The sequence below is a fragment of the Pteropus medius genome, unplaced genomic scaffold, assembly GCF_902729225.1.
Source record: "Pteropus medius unplaced genomic scaffold, Ma_sr-lr_union100, whole genome shotgun sequence".
Classification (NCBI taxonomy): domain Eukaryota; kingdom Metazoa; phylum Chordata; class Mammalia; order Chiroptera; family Pteropodidae; genus Pteropus; species Pteropus medius.
This window is the reverse complement of record NW_024342467.1, coordinates 4,820,164-4,843,126: the sequence shown is the minus strand read 5'-3', so window position 1 is coordinate 4,843,126 and position 22,963 is coordinate 4,820,164. Positions and strand designations below refer to the sequence as shown.

The 22,963-nt window shown below is 30.2% G+C and overlaps 1 protein-coding gene across 7 annotated transcripts in view; it reads left to right on the top strand.

The window, feature by feature from the left end:
• Positions 1 to 22,963, top strand: part of DGKB (diacylglycerol kinase beta) — a 581,858-nt gene that overhangs the window by 234,314 nt on the left and 324,581 nt on the right. For all 7 annotated transcript variants that reach the window (XM_039862429.1, XM_039862425.1, XM_039862430.1 and 4 more), the window contains 3 exons: positions 11,569 to 11,654; positions 13,734 to 13,823; positions 19,478 to 19,638. In XM_039862429.1, coding sequence (XP_039718363.1) covers positions 11,569 to 11,654; positions 13,734 to 13,823; positions 19,478 to 19,638 — 337 coding nt within the window. The remainder of the gene's footprint in view (positions 1 to 11,568; positions 11,655 to 13,733; positions 13,824 to 19,477; positions 19,639 to 22,963) is intronic.

Genomic DNA, 22,963 nt, shown 5'->3' with positions numbered 1-22,963 from the left:
TTGGTTTGCTTGTTAGATAGACCTATCAAAAATGAATTCATCAGTATGTTTCCTCACAGTAAAATAAGTCCAAAACCATAGATGCTCCAAACATTTTTTCTTAAATATACTAAACTTTTATATTTCTTATATGAAACTTATGTACTTTTATTTGCTCACTTTCCTTTTGATTTGTGTTTTTCATGTTCATTTTAACATCCCATTGTACAAATATTAATGTTATCTTTATATCTGTTGCAGATGTTTTCTTCTAGTTTGTTCTGTGTGTTTTCAATTTATATATTTTTTGACCATATAAACATTTAATATTGTCATCTACTAATTAATTCTATGCTGATTTTGTTTTAGAAAAACCTGTTTACAAGCCAAGATTACTGAAATGTTCCTGTGTATATCTTTTATTAATTTTACACCTTATTTTAGATTTATAACCTTTAACCTCTAAAGATTGTATTTTTCTTAGAGATGCATTGATAGATTAGGGTGAAGTAGGAATGGAACACTTTCTTTATGTCAGATTGAAACGTAGTTGTCCCAACAAAAGCTATTCTTTCATCCACTGTTTCATCACTGATTTGACGTACTTCATATATAATGAAATGATAGATATTTTAGAGTATTTCTATCGTTTTCTTTGCTACATTAATCTATTTTCTGATTCTTAAAATAGATTGTTTTATATACTGTGATTCTAATTATTCTCTCAAATTTGAGTGACATTTACTCTCTCCAATGTGTTAAGTAATGTCTCAAGTTTTTCAAATATGAGTTTGCATAGAATTGCACTGAATTTCTTGTTTCATCTTGATTACTATGGGTATATGCCCTGTTTCTCTCTGCTACCAAGGCGCACACTGCATCCCCAGTGGCCTACCTGCACTTCTATTAGACAGTTGTTCCTCTGTTGTTATCCTAAGGGCAAATGCCACAGGCAGCTGTTCTGAATGGGGACCCTGGCCAGACTATGCTATAATCCTTCAATTAATCTCATGGCTGACCTGCTCACTTGCTATCACTCCTCCCATCCCTGTTTCTATGTATGCTGTCCCTGATCCTTGGTCTGCTAGGAGAGTTCCTTTTGCAGTGGTTCTCTTTAATGCATTGCTTTGTAAATTGCTCTTTTCTGTAAGGTCTCTGTACTAATCTAATACCCATTGTGATTTAATTTTATCACCGTTTCTGGTTTATTACTTTTCCAACGCTACAATATTCTTTTTAAAAATATGTATATACATATTTTATATTTATATATATATATAATTTCATCAGCCACCTTGAGCCTGCAGCTATTCTTTTACTTTTCTTTTTTTCCCCAATTTATCTTCTTTACCACAAGAAATTTTAAAACCATTTTGTATGCATCCCTTCTCTCATCCTTTCTTAATTTAATTTAATTTAATTTAACCAATTTGTTTATGGAGTAGAAGCTTTTCCTGATCTATTAAAACCATGCTAATTCCTAGTGTGAATTATCTGTTAAATACCAACACTCTCTGGTCATTTCTGTTTTTATCTCTAATTATTTTCAAGACAGAAATTGGTGTTTGTTTGTTTGCATTATATCTCTTTATCTAAATTTTCTCATTCTGATTCTAACTATTCTATTTAAAGATGTCTGAAACTAAAGTCTGTGCTATAAAAGTTGTCTCTTCTTGGTGATGCATGCTGTGATATAATTGAATAAATTATTCGTAGGTACAAAAATAGTTGGAAAAGATGAAATATAAAATATATATATACTGGTCTTTATAGAATAAGTCTTTTTTTCACAAATTAATATAAATATGCACATCTCTAGTTGTTATACCAACTAGTGACTTAAGAAAAGTTAGTATCAAGTCTTTTGTATACTTGCGACATTGCTTGTTTCCTTCTGACTCTAACCTTCATGGAAGTACAGATGATGTATTCTCATATTATCTCTAAAATATTTAAGTAAAAGATAACTATTTATTGAATTGAGATAAAATATAAATCTTTTTTAAAATATGTAAATTATTTCCCAGATTGTTCAGCATGATTAAGTATAGTGAATGTGAGAAAAGTGATTTATGGAACTTTTTGGTTTATCTACCTGAACTAAATATAAAACATATATAATTTTAAAAATAAAATTTAATATTAACCTACAGATTCACACATTCCAAGTTTTATACATTTTTCCATACTGAAGTCTTAGAATAATTCTCCTGTTAAAATAAATGTATAATTTAGAAAAGACATAGCAGATTCCAGAGATTTCATTCCTTTTTTAATTTAAAATCTCATTTTATACTACAAAATTTCTACCATATTTTATTTAAATAAAATCCTTCTTGAATCAGAATTTATGACTTATTACATATTTCTCATGTTATGGAACTTTGTTATGTCAGAGAGCTGAATAAAATCCTCAAAAGCCTAAGAAAATGTCTTTCAAAATTCAATCCAGCTCTACTGAAAATTTCCAGCAAAAAAATGTTGCTTTGTTAATGGAAAAGTGAAACACTCAATTCACCCTTTAATCCATAAGATCAATCATAAAATATTATGCAGATGATTTTGTGAGCCTTCCCCAATTAAATGTGTGAGCATAATTCTTTCTTTGCCTTGACCACTAGAGTGATTCAGTTTGAAAGTTGACTTTTGCTTCTATATTAAAACCGCATAGATTAGTAAAAGTAACAACAAACAAACAAACAAACCCATAACTTGTGGCTACAATTAACAAAATTATAGAACTGCTTCTTTTAAAGAATAGTTTCCCATTTCAGGTATTACAACTTCTGTAGGAACTTTCCACATATACCAACAAATACATAATGAATTTAAAAGATGTTGAAACTCAGAACTTTTATTATTCATCTCACAAATAAAGGAATAGTAGTTGGTTGAATAGCAATTAGACTAAAGATCCATGTTTTAAATTCTCTTGATACACTAAAAGATTTTTTTTTTTCTTCTGGTTGTGGGAAAAAAAAATAATTAATTTGTGTATATCCTTTAACCTGTTTCTTATTTTATTCTACAAAAGTCAATTTTCTAATAAATAATATAAACTATTTTATTTGACTATCCAGTTTGCTGTATTATAAGTCTGCCCAGCAAGTTCCCTGGTACACTTTAGCCACAGCTCCAGGCAGTTAAATGACAATGAGTAAAAATACATAAACTCATAGTAAACGATTATCTCAGAATCCTTTAAAAATGATGCTGTAGTAACTTGCTCCTGTAATTTAATTAGAAAGAATAACAAGGAACAGTATAGTCTAAGCTCAAATAGATTATTGATGCAACAACTACGTAAAAAGTGAAACGGTAGCTTAACAACAACAGTAACAACAACAACATAAATTGATTCAGCATATATTTATTCAGTGGCTACCAGATGACAGGAACAAGTCTTAGCATTGCCTACGCACTTTGAACGAAGCAGACACCACTTCCTGCCCTCATGACCTTATGTTTTAGTGGAGGAAGACAAATTAACCTAATAAAAATACATTATGTCAGCAGAGAAGGTGAACAGAATGGTCGTGAGTGTTCTGTTGTTGTCATTGTTTTAAATAGGCTGATCAGGGAAGAACTCACTGAGTATAGACCTAAAGGAGATGAGAGAGCAAGCCATTTGGCCATTTCATAAAGAGCATTTAATGCAGAAGGAAGAGCAAGAATAAAAGCATCATGATGAGAAACTATTTGACATGATTAGGAAACATTAGTAAGAAGGCCAAGATGCCTGGAGAGGAATGGATAGCAGTAGCATATTAGAATATTACTGAGGGGCCAGATAACATAGGGTCTTAGAATTACTGTGAGAATAATATTTCAGTTTACCTAAGACTCTTTTGGTCTATCCCTGGTGTTCTAGCATCTACTCTAATTTAATAATGAATTCTTCCAAGTTAATTTCTTTGAAAGGTCAGGAAGTACATATAATTTATGGTTAAATGAAAACTATCGTATTTTTCACTTAATTCTTTACTTCAAAATTGTTGATCAGTTCTGTTTATGTCATAGTCATGTAATTTACAAACTTAAAAGAAATATTTTTAATTATATTTCCAAATATATACATATATTAGTACATACATAATAGATGCATATACATAAGTACTTTGAGAGATGGAGACACATATACATGACCATAAATTTGACTGCATATTTGTAGCAATAAATATAGTATGTAAATTTAGTGAGTTGATTTAACTCCCTTCCATTCTAATGAAGAAAACTCTTACATTTATAGATGAGAGAAAATAACTAAAAATCCTCCAAACCCCAAAATAGTTGTTTTATGTCCTTCAGTTACTTTGCTTTTAAATACTAATTTCTATTTATATATATTTAAAACATCCTAAAAGGGTTACTATTTTCTATATACCAGAATAACTTTTATTTTAAAGTAAGGTCTTAATAGAAGTGTTTTACTATACTAATAAAATCATAAATAGTTTCAATAAAAGGTCAAGTATATTTTAGCTAAGTATTACTTGGTTTTTATTCATTCAAAAATGACTTGAGAGAATTTGATATTCCTTTTAACACATTAATTTTCCAAAAATAATGTGCACTAGTCAAAAAAGGAACACATATTTAGACCACATTACAGAGCCTATTGTTTACTGATTTCTTTCTAACTCATATTACATTTGGGAGACTATTAAATTTATGTAATGAGATGATATCATAGATTTTCCAGAAATAAATGTTCTCTCATTTTCTGTCTCTCATTCTTTTTGTCATTTCTCTCTGCCTCTCTACCTTTCTTTGTCTCTCTTCTCTTTCCTTCTCTTCTAAAATACACATATGTGTAAAAGATGTTTTTGAGATTTCCAGAGATGATGACATTAATGTTTCAATTACTATTGACTCACTGGAAAACATATTTTTTTAAATACTCTGAAAGTTATTTCTAGCTATGATGATAATAGAAATAAATTATACTAAATATGAATTACCCCACCCCCAAAAGTTTAAATGAATCTTCCATAAAATATCCTCAAAAACTATCTGAATTTTTTGAAACAGGTACATTTTATAGTTTTCTAAACTTTATAATTTATTGGCAAAATAGAGTACAGAAAATATGAGATGGGAGTACATGGTTATAATTAGTTTTAAAGCAGAAATGATAGGGGAGGCACATTACAGTTGATGACAAGTCATCACTTTGAAGCTGACATTATCAATATTCAGAGAAAAAGATTAAATCCAACCCCCACCAGTTTTGTATTATAGACTATAGAAAAAACTTTTTTCATAATTGCTTCATGCATTGTTTTTACAAAGTGGCTGCAGCAACAATAATACTGTCAATGATACCAAGGTATATATAGATGCAGCCTGGGTACTTGAAAATAAGGTGGATGGTATTAAGAATTTGTTTTCTATACTATATAGTTTCTAAAACAATAGTAACATTGCCAACCAGAAAAATCACCTGATTTTAGTGAGACAGTTGTGAAGACATCTTATCTTGTAACTGTAAGGATAATATGCATCTGTGTACATGCAAGTATGAATATGAATTGAGCTGAATTATAAGATATAAGCATGCTTTTTATCTGGCTCAGAACACTTAAATCAGAATGCAGCCTTTTCTTAAGGCAAGCTCTCAAAGTAAACTATTTTTTTCTAAACAAATTGGAAGGAAAAGGAAGAAAAGAATTGATGACATATGATAAAATCATTTTTGATCTTTCAAATAGTGTTTCAATAAAAATAATACAAATATGTACAATTGTGACCATTCATTCAGCATTATTAAACTAATAATATTTATGAATCTCACACTGCTTTCTTCTAAGTATCAGATAGTATAATTTTATAATATATAATGTATAGTATGTATACTGTATAGTACCCATGCATTTATTTATTTTCATGTATTCAATCTCATTTCTAACTGATATATCCAAATTATATTTGAATGGCAGTATTATTACTTTCTTAGAATAACAAAATATGAGATTAGAACATAAAGAAATTTCTACATATTGTCATTTAAGAAATTTGATTATAAGACACTTTCCACGGTTATGGAATCAGTACTGCAGTTTCTCTCCTTTCTTAAGTTTTCTTGGTGTGCTTTTAAAATACTGTTGTCAGGCACAAATGAAAACTTCCTAAAATTTTAATATATTATATCTTAATACTTATTAAAATTGGAAAGTAGACTTCTGAATCTTAGATGAAATGTTTTAATTTGCTTTGTTGCATTAAGCATCATAATATCACCACCCACATTCTTTTAGGGTGTAATATAGTGATGACTGTACTGATTGAACAAATGTGATAAAAAAGCATTTGACACAGAGCTACTAAACCCACTCATTAACACAGGGCCTCTTTCAAATTTAGCTATTGTGAATAAAAATTAAATGCTCTGGGAGAGCATTCATGACCAACATTGAAGCCTCAAAAATAATTAATTCACTTCATTAAATTATTGTAAGTTTTAATTTCAATGAATTTCCATAAAAACAACACAAATAATTTCTGGAACCATGCATAATTACTTCATTGCAAAATGTTTATACTTACTAATTCTGCAAGTGAACCTCTAAAATTGATAGATGAAAAGTATAGTATACATTACTAAAGTTTCCACAAATGAGCATCTTTCCAGACACTTCATTCCCTCATCCTCTCTGTTAGGAACACTGATGTTATAAAGTCGGAGCGTCACATCTACTGGTCTTTACAGCTTAATGGGTGAAAAGTGAATGCCCACTCAGAGTCTTGCCTTTTGACTTTGGCCAAGTCTCACAGATTTGCTCATTCTTAATCAGAGCTGTGTTCCTCTGCAGTTTCTGTCCCCAGTCACATAAGCAGGTCTTTCATTAATGGCTACATTCCAGATTGGAAGTAGGAGAATTCTGCTTGCTGTTCTTCCAGCTTTCCTTGTCTCTTGGTGACGATTTTGCCAGAATACTGGGAGTAGGAGAGGTGGAGAAAGAGAAGAATGTCACTCTGATCCATAAAAAGTATATATAACTTTTAGTGAAAGGAAAAATAATTAAATCAGTAATAACCTATGGACAGTATAATGTAATTTTTTTGCATACACATATTATTTATATCTTAAAACAGATGGTGTTAATTCCATTTTAAAGATAAGTAAACAAATGCTCAGAATGATTAAATAGTTTTCCATGGCTACTATTCAATGAATGAATGAAATAAGGAATGAATGAATTTCTAGGAAAAACAGCATGGATTGAGTGGAAAAAGAAGTTTAGATAGAGAGGTCAATTTTTCAATCCATTTAGCAATCAATTTATAGAGAGTAAGCTGGTCTGACAGTCACATGGGGTTTATGTTTGGGGGTAGGATGCTGCTGAAGAACCAATGATGACAAATTTTAAAGAAAACAAGAATGAATAACAGATGAAACATCATCATGGAGTAGAAGAACAATGGTGAGTCAAATGGATGGTTAGGTTTTCACCAGAAACAATTAGCTCTATGGTAAAATTTTTAGCCACTGGCATATTTTGAAAAACTTTTGTAGGCTTCAAAAACAAAGAGTTTGAAAACTGAGGAGATATACAAGTTGATACAGAAATATAGCTAACAAAAACTGATTTAGAAAGAATTAGAAAATAAGAATTTTTTTCAATAATTATTAAAGGAATTAAAGCAATTATTTAAGATCTTACTATTTTAAAAAAAGGAAATCAAAGATACACTAGAAAATGTTCAGTTTATATGCAAGTTCTACCAAGTTTAATGAACTTCTAAAATTATGCAAATGCTTCCAAAATATAAAAATTGAAGGCATACTCTGCAATTGATTTTTATGAGAATAATTTTGATAAAAAATTAGAGATGATATCAGGAAGGAAAATAGTCTATTGTGTTCATGAAATTAGCTGCAAAACTTCTAAACAAATTATCAAACCAAATCCAATTCTCTATTAAAATATTAATGAACAATGTCTAATTTAGGTAAATGAAAGGACCGTGAGGATTGTTTAAAAATGCAAAAATATATAAATATACATTCCTATATTACTGATTAAATGGGATTAACCATATCAACATCTTAAAAGATGCAGTAAAAATTAACATTGATTTATAATAAAAATGATTACTATAATGGAAGTAAAAGGAAATTTTATTAACCTTATAAAAGTTATATCACTCAAAAAAAAGAAACAAAAAAGAAAATCCCTATAACAAACATCACTCTAAATAGGGAGATGCTGGAACCACATCATTTAAATTTAGGAACAAAATATGGAGGTTCTCTATGAATACTCCAATTCAATAATGTATTGGTAGTCCAGCCAGCAAAATAAGGGAAAGAAATAACAATTATTATAAAAATTGAAGACCACTAATATTACCATTGTTATTAGTATATGAGACAATTGTTTACATGGAAATTCCAATGGATCTATAAACAAGATATAGGCAATAGAAAAAATAGGAGTAATGTGTCTATCTTTAAGCTATCTATATAAAAGTCAAATATATATACACTGGTAACAAAAACATTAAAATTAGTAAATAATTTTTAAAACATTAAAAATAACACAAACTATAAAACAACTAAGAATAAATCTAATAAAATATATGCAAGATCTGTAAACAGAAAATTTAAACTTTGTTAAAGAATATCCAAATAAATTGAACAATACTATATTCATGGATGAGTAAACAACATTATACGGATGTTATTTCTCTCAAAATTGATCTATAGTCTTAATGTAACTATAATCAAAATTATGATTGTTTTTTCTTTGTTTTTATTTTTTATTTTTGCAGAATATGTGTTAACTTTAAAATGAATATAGGAAAGAAAAGAAGGAATAATATCCTAGATTCTTCATGCTCTATGAGATATAGAGCTATAGTAATTATAAGCTTTATAGCTTACTATAAAGCTATAGTAATTATAAGAGAGTGATACTAGTACAGAAATGGACCAATTAATAAATAAAACAGAATAGACAGTCCAAAAAGAAATGTGCTCATATATGGAAATTTAACACATTATAGGGCTTGCATGGTAGAAAGTTGAATTATTCATTAATGAAAAGATGGATCAAAAAAACATGGAGAAAAATTTGTACACAACAGATGAAAGAAGGGAGAAAGAAAGGAAGGTAGAAAGAGAAAGAGGGAGAGAGAAGAGTTAAAGGATCCCTATCTCACACTACCCCAATAGAATATTGTAAATATTATATTATATTATATTAATATATCATTTATATAATATATGCAATATCATGCATATTATATATATTTCTATCTGGTGGTGTTATGGTCTAGGATATATCAATATATGATCCTAGGCCATAACAAATATATGACAGTAGATCATAACGAATGTATAATAGACCATAATACGTATCTCATAAACACCATCACATAAAATTTCTTGATAAAGTAAAACTGAAGTAAAACTTCTTTGGGAAACAAAAGTGTATAGGTAAACCTTATTCCAAAAGTAGTACTGCCATGAACACTAGGACGCATGTCCAGTGGTGCAATTTGTATAAGAACATAAAAAAACTAACCATCCAAATGTCCATTGACATTGATTTTAAAAAGCATCTTCACATAAATGATATTTAGCAGTAGAAATTAAATAACTTCAACAACACTGGAAGAGAACTTTAGCTACCACATGAATATATATTAGTAACAATGCTAAGTGGAAAAAAGCCAAAAGAAATCAAAATGCTGTTTATGGCATGCATATGATAACCCAAATAGTGCTCACAATTGTGAATGTGAAGGTGGGATGCTCTAGGAAAAGAACACCAAAGTATAAGTAAGTTACTGCAAATGTTCTACCCTGGGCATGGGTAATTGGTACATTGTGATTGTGTTATACAAAATATAAGCAAACAAACTGATAATAGACTGGAAGAAAATATTGCAGCATGTCTAACAAGGTAAATATTCACAGTGTTATACATAAGAAAATACATGAAAATTTCATATTCTAAGTATGCATGGTGCTCATAAGATGGTGGGGTTTTAGTTAACTTTATTTATATTATACTTATGCATTGTATTACTTTGACAGTTTTTTCTAATGATGCTAATTTAAGTAAAAAAATATCACTCATAATGCGTAAAGAGTTTATAAGATGATTTTTAAAAATGACTCAGTGAAAAAGAAGGGCAAGGCTTTAAGATGCAGTTCACAGAAGAGGTCACACATCTTCTATAATTCTACAAAAATACACTCAACCCAGTTGTAAACAGAGATGCATGATTTCACAATAATAGCATGATGCTGTTGTTCATAGTTATTGAAGAAATATAATAAAGTTATTTATATGTATTGTTTTGGAGTCACAAGGAAATGGACACATATCTTCTACAGTACGAGTCATTCAGTGTAATTTGATGATATAGTGGATTTTTTTCCTTCTAGAAGATTAGCCTTTAAAACATGCACATGTTCACATAAATGTACTTGAAATTATGTTAAATACAATACTTATTTTTTTGTTATAGTGAAACATTAGAAATAGTTTAAAAGTATATGAAGATAAATGGTTTATTAAATCATAAAACGTACATCCTACATAATGCATTTACTTATAAATCATGACATACTATATGTGCTGACATAGGAAGATGTCTCAGATATTTTTAAATAAAAAGACGCACATGAATTGATAGGATGTATAGCATAATGTCATTCATGTTAAAATATGTAAGTAATAAAATTCATATGTGTACATTCATATATGTGAATATACAGGAAAAAATCTTGGATGATTACATATTATATTATTACCAGTGATTTTTTCTAGTGCAATGGAGGTGAAGAGACACATTTCAAATATTTATGTCTTGCTCCAGTTCTTTCATTGCAAGAAAATAGGCATGTATGATTATTTAACTGGCTGCAATACTTGCCTTTGTAACTTTTTCCTTGGTAGATTGAATTAATATGCACACTACACACAGTAGCTTCAGAAGCAGTGGGCATTTATTTCAACTGACTCAGCAATTAGGTTTGAGTGTTCCTGCTTTTCAAACATTGTGGGCCAGGTTGAAACACTGGGAAGCCGACTCCTATTTGCAGATCATAAGTCTGAGGGAAACACTGAAACGGTTGCCTAGAACCTCAAAAGCAGCCTGATCAATTTCTCCCAGTAATGAAGAAAGCAGAAAACCCTCAAAGACATATTTACTGACAAAATAGTCACATTTATCTATTCAAAAAAGAATTTTTGATTAATAAAAATTATTAAATGAAATAATGTAGTATATGTCACTCTGGATTATGTTAACTGCAGATAACATCTGGGAGAATATCAATAAAATTACAACTTATAAATTTTGTTTTTTCTAACTTTAGAGTTGATAAAATAAAAAATACATATATATTATAGAAACTAGACTATATAATTAAAATGTTTAAATTAAGATGTCAATACTTTTAGAATTTTGTTCTAGATAAGAACTTAATATTTTTTTAATAAAAATCATTGAGATTTTACAGTTTCCATAAAATAAAAATATTTTTCATTAGGTGAAATTCTATGAGTACGAAACTAAAAAAGTTCTAATTTTAAAATATCAATCATGTACCATCACATTCTTATTTTTCAGGTTAAACTTTTTCCGTGATGTTTCTGACTTCAGAGTGTTAGCCTGCGGTGGAGATGGAACCGTGGGGTGGATTTTGGATTGCATAGGTAATGAAGACACATATTTAACATGGCTGTGGTGAGAGTGATAACTTTAAAATCTGTATATTTTCTTTATTTTATTAATGCATCGATATCATTGGATGCTACAGTGATATAATTGGAAATCTGGCATGTTGCACATAATTTACTGGTTTAATTTATTCTGTATTTTCACATTTTAATTAACAAAATAATTTACAAGTATCTAGAAATCCTTCTTTTCTAATCAATTTCTTATGGAATTTTCTAAACCCGCAGTTATTTTTAAATCGGGCTCTAAAAAATCCATTTGTTTCTTTGCCCAAGAGAGGGAGCCAAAGAGGATGTTAGTATTTGCAGTAAAGTCTGTCAAACTACTTATTTTAAGTATGCGACCTCAAAACCTTACCGTATGTGGATATTGATATCATAATCACCAATTACTTTTATCATCATGATAGCTAATTTTTATTTATCATGTCTAATAGCCTTGTGATAAGATTTTAACCCCAATCATCTTAATTCTCGCCAATCTTTAACAGTAGAGATAGGGAATCTAAGGCTTCACTAGTTTAAATAATTAACAAAGTCTTGTAGCTGTGGAACTGACAGAGCTAGGATTAGAACCTACGCTTTAACCTTATTCTATATTGCCTCTGTATTAAAATTTTAAAAGCTTCATTTTTATAAGCTAACAAAACAGATAAAAGATAGACATGTATCAGAAGCAAAGCTTCAGATAGTCAGAAAAATTACCGGGTTTTCAGAGACAGTCAGCTGCCAGAACTGATTACTGGTCAGTAAAATAGATTATGAATTGGCCTTTATGAGGAGATAAATCTAAAACAAATGTTCACTTCTTTAGTTCTCGTTTTAGTTACTTCATGACCAGTTCTTTGCTAAATATAGGCCTTTTCACAAAAAGGAAATAATTTACTCAAAAGATATTTTACTATCTATAGAAATTGAAGCAAACTTTTATTTAGTCAATGCAGGTAAGAATATTCTCTTTTCATAAATATGAAAATATTCAAATTAAAAATGAATACAAGTTGTCAGCACATTTTTGGTAAGCATCTTACAATGTTTATCTACTAACATTTTTGTTAAAAAAGAAACCCCTGAAAATTGTATTCCTTGGCCTTCCAATAAAAAAATGTAAATATTATTAATATGTTATATTTATGAAAATACCAGGATTCAATAATTGCAATAATTAGAACATTGCTTGTACAGTGTCTGAGGACTTGTGAGAATTTTAAAGTGGAAATAGTAAGATGTTATTTGTTTGTTTTAATCTTCCTCTCCAAATCTAAGCTTCGGCTATTAAACTGTGTGATACAACCTTAAATAATGTATTTCCTCCCCATTCTTACCCACAGACACATACTGCCTTTGGGCAGCTGAGAAGAGAGAAAAATAAAGTAATATGTTTGTGAGATTCATTCAAGTCATATAATTATTTAGACAAAAGTATATGGAAGTTCAGTGGCAGAGATCTTTACTGCCCGAATTCAAAGAACTATATCATGTAAAGTTCAATCTCAAAGAAAACCTTCTGATATTATGGTTATCCAGCTCCCATGTTGTATACTTTGATACAGAGCAGCACCGTGGGTGGGAACAACACAAAAATATTGTGAGCACTTTACTTTTAGAATTGAGTGTTTTTAAAATATTTTATTTCTAAAAGGAAAATGTACCAAGAGTTGATGTTACAAAAGGACTTTATATAAAAACCTACCCTTCCACTCTGGTGACACCCATATGTGTATATTCTTACACTAGGTATACCTGTATCCTTGTGAATTTTAATAGAGTTAAACTCACCACAATTTTTAACTGGGTTAATATATTCACAAGACTTTCCTCATGTATGAGTCTTAAAAATTCTTGTCACTTTGTGAGTAATGGTTTTTGTTTATGTTTTATAATTTACTACAAATGCATATAGATTAATTTATAATTATATGTATATCTATAAAATATAACTTTCTGTTTATAAGTACCTAGAGGAATGCCTTCATTTCACGCCAAGCTATCTTTTTTACTGTTGTTCTTTCTGTGATCAAAATTTTACTGTTTTTTACTTTTTCAATTCCACAGAAAAGGCTAACGTAGTCAAGCATCCTCCAGTTGCCATTCTGCCTCTTGGGACTGGTAACGATCTAGCAAGATGCCTGCGATGGGGAGGAGGTAAAGCAGCTCCAGCAATAATGAAAATCTTAAAAAAAAAAAATTCAGTGTAGAACCCACCACACACCATAAACACTGTATTTCCTTACTGCATGACAACTGCCATGTTCTTTTAGCAAATATAATTGCTGTGAGACATATAGTATATGATTTTGAACAATAATCTGGGGTGGAGAAACAAAGAGTGGACCAAGAGTTAGACTGTCAGTTTTGGGCTTTAATCTGTTACAAATTATAGACTTGATTGGGCAGGCAGGAGTCCAGACTGTCTCTGGTTTCAGGGTTTCTAAAATAAGAAACGAGATAAGCATTAGATTAAGTCTAATATTCAGTCTTTTAATCTCTGAGTTGTGTAGTAGAATCACAAGCAAAGAAAAAATGCAAATGCTATTGAATGACTTCTCCAGAAATGAACACATATTTTGAGACCCACTTTACATCAGACAGTGTTTTCTACACTTGGAGTACAGGGTTAAGAATAGAAAATAAAGGCTGTATTCAAAAGAGTCTTAAATTTTAGTGGCACAAACGTCAAATCTAAATTGTGAGACTTCCTACTAACAAGTAAACAGATAAACAGATAACTAATGTAATGAAAGACCTCACCAAGGAAATTATAAGATGACATAGGGAGAATCTTATTGGAATAATGACAGGGCCTTATAGAACTGGGAGTAGCCTTTACTTGCAGAGAGGATGTCAAGTTCAAAGGCTCAGAGGTAGGAAATCACTTGACACACTCAAGAGACTCAAAATAAAATTGTGTGAATGGAACAGTGTGAATAAGAGGATAATATTTCAAGAAGAGGTCTTAAATATTTTGAAATATTATTAATAGGCTGTATTTAATTAAAGAAACCAAAGGAAAGAAAACCAGATTTTGCTAAAGCAGCAAGAATTGAATCTTAAATATTTTTAGCATCTAAACTCAGAGATGTTTGGAAAGTGTCTACTAAGAGTGAATCAGAAGCCCTTGGGGAGCTTGTTAAAAATATAGTGGCCTGTCCTCACTCCAAATATGCTGCAAGGAAATCTCTGGGGCTGAGACCTGGGCCGATGATTTTCTTTTTAAACAAACTTCCTAAGTAACTCTGATTTATAATAAAATTTAAGGAAAATTGTTCCATGAGTATCTGGCCAACTGATGAAATCTAATCTGTTATATGTATGTGTATATATGACAGACAGAAGTGGAGACTTAGTTAAAAACATGGCATGTGATCTATTTGTGATTTCTATTAAGAATATAATTTAGTGAAATAACATTGTAAAATATAAGTTAAATCTTAGAGTCTAAAGAAAGGTAAATAAGTAGATGATGATGATAGGTAGATGATAGATAGATAGATAGATAGATAGATAGATAGATAGATAGCAGATAGATGATAGATAGATAAATAGATAGAACCATTGCTTATGAGATTCTTTTATTTTCCAGTGGTTATAAATGTGTATTGATTAAAAGGAAGAGAATCATGAATGTAGCTTCTAGTTGGATTCCTCTGGCAAATATGTTTTATATTTGAAAATTAAGACTTTTATTTTTGTTTCCAAACAAATGGCTTAAATCTAACAATTGGTTTATGAGTTCCATTTTTAGCATAATTCAATGATTTTCTTTAAAAACTGTTTTAAAGATATCATAAGTGGTCAAAGACATAGGAACTATAGTGTATGTCAAGGTATATATTAATGATAAACCATCTATAGGTGCCCAGCAAGTGTTGGCACTGTTGTAAGTACTAGATATAGAATGAAAAAATAAATAAATGACTCCTACCCTTTTGGAGATTACATTTCCATTGAGTGCACAGTCAATGAATCAATGAACAATGAAATATCGAGGCTATGAAAGGACAAAAAAGATGGTATTTTAGAGAAAAACAGAAGAGAAACTAGGCTAGATGGTCATGAAATTCTCTGAGGAAATAACATTTAAGCTAGATTTAAAATACGAGGAAGGGGAAATAACTCCTGTATCAAAAGAAATGAATAAAGGCTGATGTGACTCTCGAAGCTATCATGGGGTGGTGGATGGGTATGGATGAAGAAGAGTGAACAGTATGAGACTGAAGAAGTGATCACGAGTCAGGTAATGCAGGGGCTTAGTGGTCATGGCAAGAATTTTATTTGATTGACCCTAAAGCACAAAGTGAAACTGAAAGAGTTGCAAAAGCAGCATGACACAATGACATTTATGTTATGTAATTAGGTTAATTGGAGGATGTAAAATAAACTGTTAAGAAAATGTGGAAATGTGAAGAAATTACAGTTTTTTCAAATGAGAACTTTATAGTTGTTGTAATTAAAGAATAGAAGGATTGGGCTACGGTGGTGGTAATATGAATGAGGCAAGTAGACCAAGTGGAGTTTCATTTTTGGAGATGGACATAGAATTAGCCAATGGATTGGATAGAGCTTTAGGGAAAGCAAGGTAGCAAGGGGGACGGAAAGATGCCAGAGTTGAGCAATGAGGAAAATAGAAACGCCAGCACTAGAGTTTACTAATAAAAAAAGTGCACTGGAGTGAGATTATTTCTTGCCAGGGGTGAAACTGAGCAAGTTGCTTAACAGATGTTGTGCTTCAGATTTCTAATCAGAATTTGAAGAAAATAAGAGCGTCTGACTCACAGGTTCTTATGCCGAACTATTAAATTATTTTCCCAGTGTGTGCTGAGTACCTTATGTAGTCATAGTAATTATCATTATGCTTAACATTTAGAAAGGAAAATACTTTATTTAACTAATAATCATTTGATTCACTTAAGGTCACTGAACTATATTGACTTGAAGTTTTCTTTTTTTAACAAGAATATATATTTTATATTTTAGAAAATATAACACTGGAAGACCATAGGATGTCCTTGGGCATTTGAAAAATATGTAATTTATAGTCTCTTTGCAATTTTTCTAGCATTTGTTCCTCTAACAAAAGTTTGAAATTATTGCAAAAAAATACATTGAATGATAAAGTGTAGGGAGAAGAGACAGTTTTAAATGGAGCACACTCAGAAATACTTGTTTTTTGCTTTTTCATGTAATTTTCATTTGTAAAAATTTATGACTTTTTAGATAGATTCAGGCATTATGATAACATCAATCATTAAATAAAAAATAAATATTTATGTTTTAATTTTTTCTCTTAGCCTAGAGTGATTATAGGCTTTAAATAAAAATAATGGAAGCAAAATAGCATATTTTTTTCTGGAGGTAAGCTTTTACTTTCATAGCTAGTGAGTTTAATTTGTCTTTTTTATATGAACTTGAGTTCATATAAAAATCTTATTTATAGTTATAGATTATTATTTAACAAGTTCTCGGGCATACATAAATATAAAACAGGGTATGGATATTTGTAAAGTAGGGGACTACAGTTTGGAATTCTCCTTTGTTGAATTAGTTATGAAATATAAATGTTGTGATTCCCAAAATAGGTCTATTTATTGCTTATCTCTTTATCTTTTTACTTGGCTAGAAGGCTGATTGATGCCAGCCTTTTTTATGTTTAGCCATGAACTCTTGAGAACATATCTAGCAGTAAAGATTTTCAATTGAGTGACCCTACTAGAATATAGCTGTGGTAATTAATATTCACTAAATTAATATCTACTTTGTTCTCTCCTGGTCAACTGTTGTTTCCACATTTTCCTAGTGTTTTTTTGAACCTTGCTGTAATCAACCTGAGATGTAGCTGAGGACAAACTCAATATTTGATTTAAAGCATTATTATTTACTCATATTTCTGCTGGATATGTATGTATATATATTTATATGTATGTTGTACTATGCTTTCATACTACATTATTACTATATTATATTAATATATGTGTAAAAATATGAGTTCTGAAAACATATTTATTTTCAAACAAGAGTAAAATTTAGAAATTAGGCAAATATATTTGTTTCACTTTTTGTTATTCAATTCACTAGGGAATATATGTATAAAATTTATTTGGAGGGCTACTATTTATTCTGTTTAAAAGAAATAAAAATATTAAGAAAAATTAAACATTTAGAATAAAGATTGAACTATTAGGACACATAAGTTTATGATGTTTGGTTATCATAATCTAGTAGTTTAACAATTTAATGTTTTATCACTGAATACAATTATATACATATTATTATGTATATTCATAGTTTTTGAATTGTGCTATAAAATATGATGTCTCTTTAAATAATATGTGATACCTTTAATATTTATACCTGTGTAATCATTGTTGTATACTTTGTTGTATGTGGCAAATAGTGCATAATTATTTTTTAAACCTGTATATGATGAGAAATGAGGTGGACTCCAAAATAGGTATCTTTAGTTTCAGGCTGCCTAGACGCTCTAATAAATAATTGAATGAATACACCATAAATGTGATTTATTCATCTTTGGAGAATTTTGAAATGTTATATAGTGCCTATTCTTTTAATCCAACTAGTTTCCCCAATGTTATGTATGCTAATATCTAATGAGAACTCATAGCCTCTGGTTACTTGTTCAACAAAAAATTATTAAAATGTAGACCAAAATGTAGACCAAAGTTGGACGCAGAGCAAAATCTATGAAAATATAGTTCCAGCTCAAGATATCACTTCAAGTGTGTGTGTGTGTGTGTGTGTGTGTATTGTGTTGGTATTGTGTGTGTAGAGTCAGAGAAATACTATTTAACTTAGTACAATATTACAAATTCTGATGTTATCATCAGTATCATTATATTGTTGAAGAGGAGAAAACTGTTGAGGGAGGTTAAAAGTGAATGCTTAAGAAAGTAACATAGCCATGATTAAGCTACAGTCTTAACTATAATGTTGTATACCTATAGATACTTTTAAGAGAAAATATAATAATAAAAAATAGTGTCTTTTGGGGCCATGTTGACTATCTGTAATAGATTCATTAAAAAGTGGACTTGCTGAGCATTTACTCTAGGGCAGACCTGGTGAAAAGAACTTGTAGTGAGAATGATGCAAATAACTGTATGCAGTGTGGTTGTTTTATGATAGGGCTAGTTTTGAGAGCTATGTTCTGTGAAACTGCATAAAATCAACTAATTTGAAAGGGTGGCTTCCAGAAATAAGTGCTATCAAACATATAACCCGAAGAGGGAGTAGAAGCAAGCCAGCCAAAAGAAAGGGGATGCTGTGTATAGACAGAATAAGACATGATAGGGAAAAAAGTTAAACAGTGAAGGACCTTCTGCTTAAATTAAAAGTTCTGTATAACTAGAAGGGAAAATGCGAGGATAAGGGGGTGATGGAAAGAGACGAGTCTAAAATAGCATCCAGGATTTTTACCTCAGCAACTGGGTAGAGGTTGTTTCTTTTACGAGAGAGAGTTCACAGGAGAAAGCAGATAATTAATTTCGTTTTGAATATGTTGATATGAAGTTTTGTGGGAATTTGCAGTGGAGATGTTCATTTGGCAATTGACTACTCTGAAAATTTAAACCACAGAAGAGAAATATGATTTGCAAATTAAAGCTAAAAATATTAGTATGAATAAAATAAGATTATAGTTGATTCTTATTTAGAATTTGCTTTAAAATGCATTATTTAGCTATAGAATGATACACAGTCATACGCAAACTCAAACTCATGTAAATACAGCTTTTATATTTGGTCATATTTTTTCTCAAGATAGTTTTTTTTTTTTTCATTAGGTTATGAAGGTGAGAATTTGATGAAAATCCTAAAAGACATTGAAAACAGCACAGAAATCATGCTGGACAGGTGGAAGTTTGAAGTCATACCTAATGACAAAGATGAGAAAGGAGACCCAGTGCCTTACAGTATCATCAATAATTACTTTTCCATTGGCGTGGTAAGATTTTCAACTTTTTTTTTTTTTTTTAACCAATCCTGGATAATCACTCTGTTAACTCTTACACTATGAAGATTAACTGATTATAAATAATTTATCTTAGTGTCAGCAAAACACTTCTTCTAATGGGCTTAATAAAGCTTATGAATTTATTTAAAGTTAGAGTACCAGCAATAAATAAATGTTTCATGTGTTAAACAAAGGAAGAAACAATGTTTTTATGTAATTGGTTTGACTATTTGTGTTACAAAGCAAATGTTAGAATGGTTTATGATAATGGATTAGTTACAAGTATTAGAGTATAAGCTAAAGTTCCACATTAGTGAAAATGTGAAAACAGTGCATCAAATTGACCTTATTTTGAGATCTTTATTATAATATCATTATATTCTACTAGGTTTTTACATATAGACATTATGTTTAAATTTATAGATCAGTCTGAAGTCTAAGAAAAATGCTGCTACTATTCTCACATGGTTAATAAGTCAAAAGGCTACTCTTTCACTTAATTTTTTGAAAATTTTAGACTGAAAGTAAAATATCATTTGACAATTGAATTATTATAATTTTAATCCTTAAGAATTATAAAAGTGATTTTATATATATGTAATATATATATATAAAACCAAAGAATGTATATTATCTGCAGAATTTCATTCTATTTAATATTTCACTCAATATTATGTCTTACTGTATTCTCTCATGTGCATGCACGTTTGCATACACACATACACACACCCACGTATCCATGCACCGACATACAACACTAGTAGACTATAAAAAGCATTGGTTGAGTTTATGAACTTAGGAGTCAAACTACTTAGATAAGAGTCCTTTAGCAACTTTTTTTATTCTGAGTGTCCATTAATTTATCTGTATCATGATGGTTATTTTCTCTCTCATAATTACAAATAATGTGATTATACATTTAAAGAGCCTCAAATAATGGTGCATAATGAAGGTTTAATGGACAATCATTGCTAATACTATATCAATTACTGTTATTTACAAGAAAAATATAAGGGATTTTGATCCATAAAAGTCCTCCTATTTATATTTGATATGAATGTGAATAACATTTTAATGGCTTTATTGTCATATAACAGACACAACTTAATTCACTCATTTCAAGTGAATTTTTAATGATTTTAAAAATATCCAATTTTAGAGCATTTTCATCAAAATAAGAACTTCATGCCAATTTATAGTTAATTCCTGCTCCTGTTTCCAGCTCCAAGCGATATCTAATCTTTCTCCAAGATTTGCCTTTTATGAATATTTCCTGTAAAAGAAATTATACAGTATATAGCCTTTTACATCTGGCATCTTACGCTTCACATGTTTTTGAGCTACACCCATATGAACTACAAAAATACTGTATTATTTTTTATTGCTGAGTAGTAGCACATTATAGGAATATATCATATTTTCCATTCATCAGTTGATTAACATTTAAAGTGTTTCTAGTCTTTGAATATTATGAATAATGCCACTATTTTGAGTCCTTTTAGTGAATTTTTTGTTTTGGTTACTGTATTTTTTAACTCCAGAATTTCCATTTGATTCTCTTTTTATAATTTCTATATCTTTAATCAGTATTTTCTATCTCAAGAGTCATTATTGTTATGCTTTTCTTTATTCTTTAAACATGGTTTACTTTAGTTTTTTTTGGACATGTTTATAGTAGCTGTTCTGAAGTACTTGTCTGGTAAGTCCAACATCCGGAAACTATCAGAGAGTTTGATAACAGTTGGGCTCCATCAAAGACATTATTTTTTACAAAGTATATGTCACATTTTTCCTATTCTTCTGCATATCTGATAATTTTTAGTTGGAAGCTAGAAGTTTTATATAATATATTTAACAACTTGGTGTTCAGATCCTCACATAGAGGTTATGGTTGTTCCTGTGTTTGTTTAGTGACTTACCTGGACCTATTATGTGGAGCCTTTCTCCTCTGTGGTGTTATGGGTAATGATGCCTCAGTTTTCAGTTTTATTCTTTTTAATTTTTGTTTTTATTTTAATCCTGGCTTCCTAGGGATCACCCTTGTGTCAGCCTGATTGACCAGAGTTGTGCTCAAACACATTTAGGCAGGAAGTCTTCATCCTTTTGCCATTGGATCTGTGTTCACTGAGGAACACGTACATGCTTCAGGCAATTATTAATATTTTAATATCTGCTTTTATTCAGCTTTTAATATCTGCTGGCCTTTATTTTGTCTCTTCTGTTCATGTACAAGTCCCCTTATTTAGTCAAAGATGTGTAAATCATAAGGTCTTCTTTTCTAAACATGTGTACAGCCTTACACATGCATATGGCCTTTCAGACAGCCAGGGATATGTGGAAATTTATCAAGATCTATTATGGCTGTCTCATTCCATGATCTACTGAATTAATGGCTGCTTGACTCATTAGTTGTTTGTGAGCTCTGACACTGGATTTCCTTATCCATTTGCCACAGAGATCACTACTGTTTTAGATAGCTCTCTGAGCCATGAATTTTTTTCTTGCTTCTATTCCAATTACAGTCAGCTCCAGGGATAGTAAAGTTGCTTGTTTTCGTAGATTGCCTCACCCTGGTAGAACTACAGTACTGATGGAGTTGGAGGGTAAGGGGGAGCCCAAGGCTGAAACATCACAGATTATCACTGTTCTTATCTGAAGTTCAGTAGTTATTCTTGAATTAACACTCCCTAACTGGTTGTATGCCTTTGGTCAATTTCCAAATTTCTGTGTGGTCCTCCATAGAGAATAATTTCTCTCCACCACAGGAGACATTTGACAATTTTTGGAGACATATTTGAAGGTCATGATTGAGAGAATATTGCTACTCGCAATTAATGGATAGGGAGGGGTTAGGGATGCTACTCGCAATTAATGGATAGGGAGGGGTTAGGGATGCTACTAAACAATCCCAGTGCATAGAACAACTCCCAAAACAAATAAGAATTAGACAGCTCAAAATGTCAATAGTGCTGAAGTTGAAAAACCCTGATATCAATAAACAGAAATATTAAATACAAAACTCAACATGTTGAAAAGGAGAAACAACAAAAACCCAAAGAAATGAGAAAGAAAGCTGTAATCAAAATAAAGCAGGAAATAACAACAAAGAGTAACAACAAAATAGAGAATGTTAGTGAAACCAAAAGCTGGATTATTGAAAAATGTTAATCAGATGTATTGAAAATTAATTTTACAATTGTAAAAAAAATTCAAATAAACCATATAGAGTTAAAAAGACAAAAAGAAACCCATAAATACAAAAAGTAATATTTCAACTGAAAATATACGAGGACTAAATATGGTAATATATCAGTAA